Raw genomic sequence first — 13,625 nt, forward strand, 5'->3', positions numbered from 1 at the left:
CTCCCAACATCTTTCGCGAATGGTAATTTCTTCACCCACCTTGTTCTCCATTAATGCTTGATAATCTCATTAATTTTTTATTTTATAATACTACTGTAGTTCACTGATAACGAAAGTAGTGAGTTAACTTAGTTCCTCCATTCCATTATCAATTCACTTCGATTCTCCCCAACCAAATTTCGGTGTTGTTCACGATTGCTTAATACAAGGAACAGAGGCATTCCTCGGTTCGTCACCATATCCATCGGTATGCATTACAGATAGATTCGAGTCAGTATGCACTGTTTTCTTTTCCTTTCCAAGCCTATAGTATTGCATTATGCTGCTATGAAAGAAAGCTACGACACTATATGCTGCTCATAGATAGCCATGATTCGGTGGACATGTGAAATAAGCTAAAGGCAGGACTATAACGTTGATTTAGAAAATTATCACCTACATAGTAGGTGGTTGCGCCTAATGTAAAACTCAAATATCTATATGCTTGTGTTGCAAACTCAAAAAATTCACTCATTTTAAGTCAAACCAGTGAACTGAAAAAATCACAATCATTACAGTGATAAATTATATAGCATAACTGAATTTAAATATTATAGCATCAGGTCACAAAAATTTACAGGATTAATTTCACCATCCTATAACATGAATTGCCACCGAAGACCAGAAAAAACACAATTCATATTTTCATAATACTCCAGCTCAACAATAGACATCTTGTCAGCTGCTATCTGCAGCCTGTGATACTGATACACCGCTAGTGCTATTTCTGCTGATCAGAAACTCAGCATTGCTTGTTGAACAGCTCCTGAAACCTGTAGATGCCCAACTGAAATTCAGTATAGAGTGCTCGTAGTAGCAGTCACGAGTAATCTGTTGGGCTGGGGCAAAGACATGATTTGTTTGTTCCGTGCAATCATTTACTTAGTAAATTAGGATTTCCTCTAAACAAATATAGAGGTGTAAAACTTTTAAACATGAATAGACATGGACCAGTAAGGAAGTGCATTGAAAATTAGTCTATTACACATTCAGAAGTGAATTTAAGGTACTCAGTATACATAGGTTAGTTAAAAACCTGGTCAGCTAATGCTAGAGCAACATACACATTAAAGGTTGCCATTCGAAATAAGTATATATAGACTAATTGCTTTGGGAAAGCAGAGTGTCAAACGTCTTAGGGAGGGGAGTTATTTACCCCAGTTTGAAGACCACTCGAGCATCACTATCAGCCCCTCTGGAAATATCATAGATAAAAAAAATAGGACGAACACTCCAGCAACAGCTGCGTGACAACCCAAACGTGAACCGACATCTCATCAGCTCCCTGCATAGTGTCAAAGATGAAGAGGCAGAGTACAAAGTGATCAAAGTGGTTGCATCAGACCACACGAACTACGTGGGCACAAACACGACGTTGTTGCTGTCGAAAGCTAAATAACAATGGCAACGCAGTTTTAAGGTTATAAACAGTGCTAAGAAAACACAATGTAAGCGAGTACCAAGTTTACTTTGAAGTAGCAAGCACTGACTAAAAATCTGAACCTTATTTGGCCTTAACCGTCCGAACCTAATCTAGCAAGTATACATGCATAGATGACAGAGAGGTGGACCTAAGTTTCTGGCTGATGCTATTGCTGTTGAAAGCTAAATAGGCAATGCAATTTTAAGGTTCTAGAGACCGCTAAGAAAACACAACGTAAATGACTACAAGTTTCCTTTTAAGTAGCAATCATTGTAAATCTGAACCTTATTTTGGAATTCACATTGAGAAGTTAATCTATCAGAAATGCATCGAACATTATATTATCAAACAAAGCCACATAAGAAACCATAGATTCCTCAACTGATCAGGCATAGTTGATTACTTCATAAAACATATCATTAGAGTATACAATGCTGAAGCAACATCGCACTGACATCATACTTAGATAGTAACCCAATGAACAAATAATATTATAGATGTCTAATAATTTCTCAGCTCAATGGCTGCAAATAAAACAATAGATAACTATAATTGCTAAGCTGGGATATGAAATAAATAATTAAGTTGAATAAGATGAAGCCTAATTTGTCGCATAAGTACAAAATAGTAATATAGATGGGGGTAAGCATCAACATAGAGTCACAATGGCATAACTTTTTAAATCAAACATCGAGAAAATTAAATGGCCCAAAATCAAAATGATTTTCTGAAACCAACAGAAAAATACATGCATCCCTACTTCCATGGATATGACTGTAACATACCTCTATTTATAATCAATCAACTAACAGCGAATTCTCTTCCGTTCTCTATGGCATCTCTAGTTTTCCTTAATGTCTAACCGCTAGCTTCAAGACTTTGGAGAATCATGGAAGGAAGACAAACAAATCACATGAACTGCCAGATTGTACCAAAAGAGAAAAGGCAGAGAAATGTGGTGTTATATCACACAGTAAGTGCTTAAAAATCTTGCCACTGAATTGGCCTCAATGGTTGTTTAGTATAGGGCATGCAAAATACTTTAGATATTTTTCTTGTGATGTTAAAGCAGAAGAAGTGGCTCCTACTATGATGTTCCTATAAAAAATCCTCTACATAAAAAAAACAACTAATTCATTTGGCAAGCATGGGATGAAAAGGACAAAAATATGAAAATTAAGCTTCAGATGTATTCTGCAAGAAAGAAATTCACATAGAAAATGAAATTTACATCACAGTGAACTGGTTTGCCAGTGTTCGAACTATTGATGTAGCATCCCCCCATGTTGCTGCTAATGACGGTGCAGACCAATACAGGTGGATTTCCTCTGCTACCTAGAACACATAATACCGTGTAGAGAAGTCTCATGGATAGGCATGTACATTACAGTATTCTTCTTTATTTATCACTACCGATCAAAATAAATTACTATTGTTCATCATGTGTTCAGCCGGCTGGAAATCAAACATGAACTTTAAGGAATTTAAAAATTATAGGGTTGCTTGCCTCCGGAGTTGGATATGGCTCATCCGGGACGAACTCAACAGTGTTAGTGAGGTAAAACGCCACACCAGCAGTCCGCCGTCTGTCCATCTGCCTTAAAGTACCACCGGTGCACTTCCTCCACTGCATCGGGTCATCAATCATCATATAGATAGCATCATGGTCAGAATTTGGAACCCAAGGAGATTAAAAGGTTGGATAGGAAAGGGATCAGGTTGACAGACTTTTTGTTGGACTGTAAACATACCTAGATTTGAGATCAGTTTGCAATTATATCTCCCATGCTTGGAAGGCACATCTGCAAGTTCAGCCAACTGGATTCATTGATCTGCTGGATTGGTACTCACAATGCCACATCTGCCTTGGTCCCTTTGATCACCTTGTCCGACAATTGCATTCCCTGTCAAACGTGCAAGACCAACCAATGTCAATAGATGAATGAGATGTAAAACGCCAGGCAGACCAAACTTGCTCTAGTGCTGGTCGTTGCCATGTCCTATACAAAGAAACAGGTCTCACCACAAGGACCCGTTGAGAGGGAGCACCGGCCCTGTCGGCTCCTCTGATATACCCGGTTAAGGCTGAAAAAACATCAATGGAACGTTTGGTGAAAGCTAGATATGCGAATATGAATGAAAACAAATATAAATCAGTTGTCATACAGATCTAGGGGCAGGGATTTGAACTGATAAAATGTGACAAAAAAGCAGCAAGAATGGACAGAAAATTGACATATATTTAGAGTTTGCATGGCACCAACATACAACAGGAGTAATGGCTTCTTCTATTTTATTTTCCATGTTCATTATGCCATGCATTTACAGGTAGATACCTCTCTGAAAAATAAAACTTGAGAATGGAAAATCTGCTACAAAATTGAACATAGCATCGGGTTGATTCTACAACATGGCTCGCAACTACTAATTCTAGAGATCAAGAAAAAGGCAATATCAAAAGCAAAAAACAACATAGCAAAGCAAATCTAGCCTTAGTTTCATATACCATATAAGAATGAACTCACAAGATTCAAACAAAATTAGTAGAAATCTATGGTGGAAAGGAAGACGTTGAGATCCTCCATCGCACCGTCTGACGTGTCATGGCAGCAACCCCAGGGCCCCAAAATTGCTGTCAATTGCAGGGGCGTGGAATGTTATGGCGATGCTCACCAGGCGTCACCTCCTCGCTGCTCCCTGCTCGTTTTCCCGCCTCCATGCCGACGACAACACCGCCGCCCCAACTCCCTCCCGATGTCACGGGGCGACCAGATCAGCGCCAGCTGCCCCGACGACTGAACCAAACGGGCGATTCGAGATAGACCTCGTCCACCCAGCGATGCGAACGGGACGACGCGGGCTTCTAGGAGGTAGGCGTCGGCGTCGATGTACCGGAGCAGCAGCCAGGGGAGGTCGAGGAGGAGATGCAGGCGAAGTAGAGAAACACATCCTCCGCGAGGAGGAGCAGCCGGAGGTGCGGCAGCGTCAGTGAAGTGCCGGCGACCAAGCCTGGAGGGGCTAGGGTTTCGCGGGCGCGCGCCCAAGGGCGCGACCAACCACCGTGGTGGCATGGAAACGAAAGAGGAGGAGGAGGCGGGGCACAGCACGGGGCGCTGGACATGTCCAGGGAGAGGGGCGGGGCGGTGCTGGCGGCGATGGAGAGATGGGAGAGAAGAAACGTGGGAGGTGGGGGGCAAATCGGTTGGTTAACTCTACACTCAATGCATCGTTAAGCGGCATACTTTGGTTTGTTCCTATACAAATACTACAGCTACGCGTGCAAATAAGGCAAAAGAAATTGCATAGTGCTTCCAGGTCTTCTAAATACGCTAGACAGCACCCAAACAATACACAGGAAAAATGGAGTGGGGTAAAAATACACGTGTCAGCAGGATGTGGACTCAAAAAAAACTGCAAAATTAGGAGAAAAAAGATGTTTGTTAAGGATTAATATAGTAGTTATGCTTCACATGTTGCTAAACCTCCTACTATCAATGATAAAATAATTGGTGTTGGCAATGTTTCTACTCCTAGTGCAAAGCGTGCAAAATTGCCTGAAACTGCTGAAACTGTTTGTGATAAAACTGCTGAAATTTTTCGAAATATTGGGGACAATGATCCCATTGCTGTAGATCATAATGGTTTAGATTTTGATGATTGTCACATCTATGAAGTTATAAAGTTCTTACAAAAACTTGCTAAAAGTCCCAATGCTAGTGCTATAAATTTGGCCTTTACAAAACATATTACAAATGCTCTCATAAAAGCTAGAGAAGATAAACTAAAACTTGAAACTTCTATTCCTAGGAAGTTAGAAGATGGTTGGGAGCCCATCATTAAGATGAGTGTCAATGATTTTGATTGTAATGCTTTATGTGATCTTGGTGCAAGTATTTCTGTTATGCCTAAGAAAATCTATGATATGCTTGACTTGCCTCCATTGAAAAATTGTTATTTGGATGTTAATCTTGCTGATCATGCTATAAAGAAACCTTTGGGGAGGATTGATAATGTTCGTATTATGGTTAACAATAACCTTGTCCCCGTTGATTTTGTTGTCTTGGATACTGAATGCAATGCATCTCGTCCCATTATATTGGGAAGACCTTTTCTTCGAACTGTTGGTGCTACCATTGATATGAAGGAAGGTAATATTAAATATCAATTTCCTCTCAAGAAAGGTATGGAACACTTCCCTAGAAAGAGAATGAAGTTACCTTATGATTCTATTATTAGAACAAATTATGATGTCGATGCTTCATCTCTTGATGTTACTTGATTCACACTTTCTGCGCCTAGCTGAAAGGCGTTAAAGAAAAGCGCTTATGGGAGACAACCCATTATTTTACTTCTGCACTTTTGTTTTATATTTGAGTCTTGGAAGTTGTTACTACTGTAGCAACCTCTCCTTATCTTTATTTTATTGCATTGTTGTGCCAAGTAAAGTCTTTGATACTAATGTTGATACTAGATTTGGATTACTGTACAGAAACAGATTTCTTACTGTCACGAATTTGAGTAGAATTCTCTCTAGGTAACTCAGAAAAATCTGCCAATTTACGTGCGTGATCCTCAGATATGTACGCAACTTTCATTCAATTTGAGCATTTTCATCTGAGCAAGTTAAGTGCCCCAGAAAAAATCGTCTTTACGAACTGTTCTGTTTTGACAGATTCTGCCTTTTATTTCGCATTGCCTGTTTTGCTATGTTTGATGGATTTCTTTGTTCCATTAACTTTCAGTAGCTTTGTGCAATGTCCAGAAGTGTTAAGAATGATTATATCACCTCTGAATATATGAATTTTCAATTATGCACTAACCCTCTAATGAGTTTGTTTCGAGTTTGGTGTGGAGGAAGTTTTCAAGGGTCAAGAGAGGAGGATGATACAATATGATCAAGAAGAGTGAAAAGTCTAAGCTTGGGGATGCCCAAGGCATTCCCTTCTTTATCGACAACTTATCAGGTCACCTCTAGTGAAACTATATTTTTATTCAGTCACATCTTATGTGCTTTACTTGGAGCGTCTGTTTGTTTTTATTTTTGTTTTTTTTGAATAAAATCGGATCCTAGCATTCTTTGTGTGGGAGAGAGACACGCTCCGCTGTTGCATATGAACACATGTGTTCTTAGCTTTATTCTTAATGTTCATTGCGAAGGTTGAACTACTTCGTTCATTGTTATATGGTTGGAAACGGAAAATGCTTCATGTGGTAATTGGTATAATGTCTTGAATAATTTGATACTTGGCAATTGTTGTGCTCATATAGATCATGTTTAAGCTCTTGCATCATGTACTTTGCACCTATTAATGAAGAACTACATAGAGCTTGTTAAAATTTGGTTTGCATGATTGGTCTCTAGAGTCTAGATATTTTCTGGTTAAGGTGTTTGAACAACAAGGAGACGATGTAAAGTCTTATAATGCTTACAATATGTTCATATGTGATTCTTGCTGCACCGTTTTACACTTGAGTTTGCTTCAAACAACCTTGCTAGCCTAGCCTTGTATTGAGAGGAATTCTTCTCGTGCATCCAAATCCTTGAGCCAAAAACTATGCCATTTGTGTCCACCATACCTACCTACTACATGGTATTTCTCTGCCATTCCAAAGTAAATTACTTGAGTGCTACCTTTAAAATTCTATTCTTTGCCTTTACAATACATAGCTCATGGGAAAATAGCCTTAAAAACTATTGTGGTGAAGAATATGTACTTATGCATCTTATTTCTTAATAAGTTGCTTGTTGAGCGGTAACCATGTTTCTGGGGACGCCATCAACTTTTACACCTTTGTTGAATATCATGTGAGTTTCTATGCATGTTCGTCTTGTCTGAAGTAAGGGCGATTTTCATGATCAAATGGTTTGAGTATGCATATTGTTAGAGAAGAACATTGGGCCGCTAACTAAAGCCATGAATCATGGTGCAAGTTTCAGTTTGGACACAAATCCACAATCTCTTATGAGAATATTATCTGTTGTTGAATGCTTAAGCATTAAAAGAGGAGTCCATTATCTGTTGTCTATGTTGTCCCGGTATGGATGTCTAAGTTGAGAATAATCAAAAGCGAGAAATCCAATGCGAGCTTTCTCCTTAGACCTCTGTACAGGCGGCATAGAGGTACCCCTTTGTGACACTTGGTTGAAACATATGTTATGCAATGATAATCCATGTTAATCCAAGCTAATTTGGACAAGGTGCGAGCACTATTAGTATTCTATGCATGAGGCTTGCAACTTATAGGATATCTTATACATAACACAGATGATTTATTACTACCGTTGACAAAATTGTTTCTACATTTTCAAAATGAAAAGCTCTAGCAGAAAAATAGTAATCCATGCTTCCCTCTGCGAAGGGCCATTCTTCTACTTTATTATTGAGTCAGTTTACCTATTCTTTCTATCTTAGAAGCAAACACTTGTGTAAACTGTGTGCATTGATTCCTACATGTTTACCTATTGCACTTGTTATATTACTTTGTGTTGACAATTATCCATGAGATAAACATGTTGAAGTTGAAAGCAACTGCTGAAACTTATATCTTCCTTTGTGTTGTTTCAAAGCTTTCTACTAAGAATTTATTGCTTTATGAGTAACTCTTATGCAAGTCTTATTGATGCTTGTCTTGAAAGTAATATTCATGAAAAGTCTTTGCTATATGATTCAGTTGTTTACTCATTGTTTTCATCATTGCTTCGAATCGCTGCATTCATCTCATGTGCTTTACAATAGTATTGATCAAGATTATGATAGCATGTCACTTCAGAAATTATCCTTGTTATCGTTTACCTACTCGAGGGCGAGTAGGAACTAAGCTTGGGGATGCTTGATACGTCTCAAACGTATCTATAATTTCTTATGTTCCATGCTAATTTTATGATGATACTCACATGTTTTATACACATTATATGTCATTATTATGCATTTTCCGGCACTAACCTATTGACGAGATGCCGAAGAGCCAGTTGCTGTTTTCTGCTGTTTTTGGTTTCAGAAATCCTACAAAGGAAATATTCTCGGAATTGGACGAAATCAACGCCCAGGGTCTTATTTTTCCACGAAGCTTCCAGAAGACCGAAAGGGAAACGAAGTGGGGCGACGAGGCGCCGACACAACAGGGCGGCGCGGCCCAGGTCTTGGCCGCGCGGCCCTGGCGTGTGGGGCCCTCGTGTCGCCCCTAAACTTACCCTTTCGCCTACTTAAAGCCTTCGTCGCGAAACCCCCAGTACCGAGAGCCACGATACAGAAAAAGTTCCAGAGACGCCGCCGCCGCCAATCCCATCTCGGGGGATTCAGGAGATCGCCTCCGGCACCCTGCCGGAGAGGGGAATCATCACCGGAGGGCTCTACATCACCATGCCCGCCTCCGTATTGATGTGTGAGTAGTTCGTCCCTGGACTATGGGTCCATAGCAGTAGCTAGATGGTTGTCTTCTCCTCATTGTGCTATCATGTTAGATCTTGTGAGCTGCCTATCATGATCAAGATCATCTATTTGTAATGATACATGTTGTGTTTGTTGGGATCCGATGAATATTGAATACTATGTCAAGTTGATTATCAATCTGTCATATATATATGTTGTTTATGTTCTTGCATGCTCTCCGTTGCTAGTAGAGGCTCTGGCCAAGTTGATACTTGTAACTCCAAGAGGGAGTATTTATGCTCGATAGTGGGTTCATGCCTCCATTGAATCTAGGACATTGAGAGAAAGTTCTAAGGTTGTGGATGTGTTGTTGCCACTAGGGATAAAACATCAATGCTTTGTCTAAGGATATTTGTGTTGATTACATTACGCACCATACTTAATGCAATTGTCTGTTGTTTGCAACTTAATACCGGAAGGGGTTCGGATGATAACCTGAAAGTGGACTTTTTAGGCATAGATGCATGCTGGATAGCGGTCTATGTACTTTGTCGTAATGCCCTGATTAAATCTCATAGTACTCATCATGATATATGTATGTGCATTGTTATGCCTTCTTTATTTGTCAATTGCCCAACTGTAATTCGTTCACCCAACATGCTATTTATCTTATGGGAGAGACACCACTAGTGAGCTGTGGACCCCGGTCCATTCTTTACATCTGAAATACAATCTACTGCAATTGTTCTTTACTGTTCTTTGCAAACAAACATCATCATCCACACTATACAATTAATCCTTTGTTTACAGCAAGCCGGTGAGATTGACAACCTCACTGTTACGTTGGGGCAAAGTACTTTGATTGTGTTGTGCAGGTTCCACGTTGGCGCCGGAATCCCTGGTGTTGCGCCGCACTACACTCCGTCACCAACAACCTTCACGTGTTCCTTGACTCCTACTGGTTCGATAACCTTGGTTTCTTACTGAGGGAAAACTTGCTACTGTACACATCACACCTTCCTCTTGGGGTTCCCAACGGACGTGTGTTAACTGCACGCATCAATGTGGGAGCAAGACTGCATGCGGCGCAAGCTGTCGACGGCGGAGCGGAGGGGACGGCGGCTGATGTAGAAGAGAGAAGAAGTCGGTGGTGGCACGTGCGCACCAGAAGGTGTTGGTCGCGTGTATCGCTGCTACCAACGCGAGCCCATGGAGTGCGTCGGGCCCAGTGTACATTCCGGGAGTGGTGTCCCCGTCGACACCCTGTTTCTTCAACGACGCCACTCCCGGCTGCGTGACACCGTACTTGTCCCCGCAGTACGAGGATGCGCTGCTGCATGGCGGCTTCAACCCCAACGCCATGTTCTACTCCCCGGCGTACGACCCAGCGCCCCAGCAACAGCCCGACCCCGGTGCGTACGGCGCCCCGTTCACTGGCCAGAGGCAGAGCCGGTACTAGCAGGCGCGTCTGCGACAACGTCTACTGGTACACCTGCGTCGGCGACATCGACATCGGCATCTGCATCAGAGTCGGCCTCGACGTTCGGCGATGGAGCAAGCACACCGGGCAGAGCACGATGAGGTCGTCGTGATTGACGGGCCTACGCCGACTCAGGATCCGTCGACGTCGCCAACGTCGCCGAACCCCTTCTTCTAATTTATGTTAGCTTGCACCAAACCCAACGCAACCAGCCCAGTCCAGTTGAATCAACTACGAGACGGCCATCCCCATGGTCGCCAAAACTGTCTACAGGAAATCAAGCAGCCGGTGGCAGCGAGTCGCCACCATGTCAGTGAAGCGCCGCCCTATCAGCCAATCACCCCATGTTCTCTCAGGCCGGAGAAAACCAAAGAGAGACACGTGTGATGTCCCTGCCCCTGCCAAGAACAACAACAGCAAGTACGGGACAGAGGGATCGGGAATCCGTCCTAGCCTGGGTCACGTCACCGGTCATCGGGGCCGCCAAGTGCAAGCCTCAATCTATACAAGCGCAATAGCAAGCATGTACCCTAACAAATTCGAGCTCCAGATGCATATGGCCCGCCCAGCCTAGGCAGTGCCCAGATGCAGCCCAGACCTAGGCCCGCCGGCCTAGGTCTGGGCCCGCCGCTGCCCCTGGCCATAGCCGCATCGATGCAAGGTCGCTCCAGCCACCGGCAGCCAGGACGATGTGCCACGCCGCCACCCTACCAGGCTCCGGTCGCGCATCCCTTGCCAGTCGAAGGAAGGACGCCTCACCGCCGCTAGAGAGAACCGCCCAGCGAGGCCCTAACCAGGAACGAGAGGAGGAAAGCCGCCGCCGCCGCCCCCTACGGTGGAAGCAAGGGAGGAGAGCGAGGAGGCATGAGGTGGAGGAGGAGAACAGCTCGCCCCTACCGCCGTGGGTGCAACGCAGAGCGACTCGAGTTGTACCCACTTAAAAGTTAGGTCCATGAGGAATTTATTTCCTTATCGTTCTAGAGAGCTTAGCATGAAGGTTTACCAACGAGTTATATATAGACGACCAAATCGATTGGGCACATTCAATCCCGATGACTAACCCTATGCACGATTTTATTCCAACCCGGCTAAAACGATGGCCTGACCCGCACCGCACCCTCATCGGGTTTTTTTAAAACATAAGGCCACTCGGCCCAGCTTTATATATAAATCCAACCACCATAAGCATCAGGTTTTACATCGGGTTTGAAACCCACCACAACATGATACTGTCATACGGAAAACACTAAAGAGACAACCACAGCATCACCGAACAACAGGATTACAACACACCCAACTTCAGTAATGCAATGTTGTCATCATCCCCCATCCCTCGTCCGTGCCTAGAGCCTCCTGATCTTGAGAATTGCCGCGTCCAAAAGGCCCCTATTCATCGGTCTGACCAGAACCCTCCATCTCTGCATATGCATGGACATTTGTAACAACGCATCAGCCGGATTATTTATCATTTTTCCTTCTAGAGCTAGCTTATTTTCTAATGTTCCACAAAGTCTAGATTTGGGCCGCAAACATGAACCACACTAGCCTACAGAAAGCCTCCGACAGTGCATGGACGATCCCTAGCAATTGTCTGGCCCCTGTCGGATTTAAATTGCAGTTTAGGAGGTCCCTCACACCGGCCCACATAAACTTGGCTAAGTTACAGTCGAAGAAGGTGTGGTTACAGTCCTCTCCCTCTCCACATGAAGCGCAGATCCCATTGGAGGGGGCCCGCCATTTAACCTACTGGTCACCGGCCGGCAGCCGTCCCCGAAGCAATTGCCATAGGAAAATCTTGATTTTAGGCGCGCCACCCTCGTTTTCCACACGTCATCAAAGTGTTTAACTGCCGCACTGATACGTCGCAAACGTATCTATTATTTTTGATGCTCCATGCTTGTTTTACACCAATTCCAATATGTTTTGTTTACACTTCGTGGCACCTTTAGCGTTTTCCTGAACTAACCTATTGACAAGATGCCATAGTGCCAGTTCCCTGTTTTCTGCTGTTTTGTATTTCAGAAAATTTGTACAGGAAATATTCTCGAAATTGGACGGAACAAAAGCCAAAGTTCCTATTTTACCGAAACAAAGACGAAGTCCAGAGGGGGTCAAAAAAGTGGCGAGGGTGGCCAGACCACATCTAGGCGCGGCCTGGCCCTAGCCCGCGCCTAGGGGTGGTATGGGGCCACCTGGCGCCCACCGACCTCGCCCTTAATACTGGAAGGAGTTCGGATGATAACCTGAAGGTGGATTATTAGTCATAGACGCAGTTGGATTATGGTATTTGTATTATGTTGTAATACCCAATTAAATACCACGGTAAATTTTATCTTATCATAGCATGCATTGTCATGCCCTCACAATTATCAGTTGCCCAACTGTAATTTATTCACCCAACACATGTTATTTGGAGAGTTACCACTAGTGTAGATAGCTGGGAACCCTGGTCCTTCTGTCATCATCATTGCTCTACAGTCAACTCCGCACTGGAATATTTTATGGTGCCATCTCCTCTATGTTACTGCTACTGCTGCTGTGTTACTATTGTCATTGCTCTCATATTACTGCTGCTTTCACATCACCCCTGTTACTAGTGCTTTTCCAGGTGCAGCTGAATTTACAACTTCGATGTCAAGGATTATAAGAATTCTTTGCCTCCCCTTGTGTCGAATCAATAAATTTGGGTTTTACTTCACTCGAAGACTGTTGCGACCCCTATACTTGTGGGTCATCAAGACTATTTTCTGGCGACGTTGCCGGGGAGGCGTAACTCTACTCATAAGTTCACCTGGGGAGTACACTTTACCTGTCTCTCTGTTTTTATTTTATTTTATTTTGTCTTGTGTAGTTTATTTGTGCTTTTCATTTCTATTTAGTTGTGTTTTGTTTACTTTACTTTTTTCTATTTTATTTTTGTCTTGTTTTATTTTTCTTATATACCCAAAAATACATAAAAATTTGAAAAACCGAAAATCTAAAAACTGTTGTTATGGAAAAATATGCATCATCCGCTGATATGTTGCTCCCGCATTTTTCATACCAAAAGGAATTGTTCTATAGCAGAACATACCATAAGGTGTTATAAAAGCTGTTTTGACCTCGTCGTCTTCTTTTAGTCTGATCTGGTTATAACCAGAATATGCATCCAAGAAGGAAAGACGTTCACATCCTGCCGTGGAGTCGATAATTTGATCGATCCTCGGGAGGGGAAAGTGATCCTTTGGACAATGTTTATTGAGACACGTGAAGTCGACGCACATGCGAAGGACTTTCGTGTTTTTCTTTGGGACTAGTACTGGGTTAGCTACCC

The 13,625-nt window shown here is 42.7% G+C and overlaps 1 protein-coding gene across 7 annotated transcripts; it reads right to left on the reverse strand.

The window, feature by feature from the left end:
- Positions 1 to 551: 551 nt before the first annotated feature.
- LOC127293821 (uncharacterized) lies at positions 552 to 4,677 on the reverse strand. 7 transcript variants are annotated; one of them, XR_011742779.1, is made up of 8 exons: positions 4,136 to 4,677; positions 3,486 to 3,547; positions 3,214 to 3,366; positions 2,970 to 3,089; positions 2,694 to 2,797; positions 2,248 to 2,339; positions 1,196 to 1,324; positions 552 to 812 (listed from the first exon to the last, which is right to left on the reverse strand). XR_011742779.1 is itself a non-coding variant. In XM_071818775.1 (7 exons), the coding sequence occupies exons 4-7, from the start codon at positions 3,054 to 3,056 to the stop codon at positions 782 to 784; spliced, it is 351 nt and encodes a 116-aa protein (XP_071674876.1). In that variant the 5' UTR covers positions 3,057 to 3,089; positions 3,214 to 3,366; positions 3,486 to 3,547; positions 4,136 to 4,677; the 3' UTR covers positions 552 to 781. The 7 variants fall into 6 exon arrangements, 1 of the variants encoding a protein (XP_071674876.1); XR_011742781.1 differs by lacking the exon at positions 2,248 to 2,339; XR_011742778.1 differs by having other exon boundaries at positions 1,196 to 2,339.
- Between the last annotated feature and the right edge of the window lie 8,948 nt (positions 4,678 to 13,625).

The sequence above is a fragment of the Lolium perenne genome, chromosome 4 (genome assembly GCF_019359855.2).
Source record: "Lolium perenne isolate Kyuss_39 chromosome 4, Kyuss_2.0, whole genome shotgun sequence".
Classification (NCBI taxonomy): domain Eukaryota; kingdom Viridiplantae; phylum Streptophyta; class Magnoliopsida; order Poales; family Poaceae; genus Lolium; species Lolium perenne.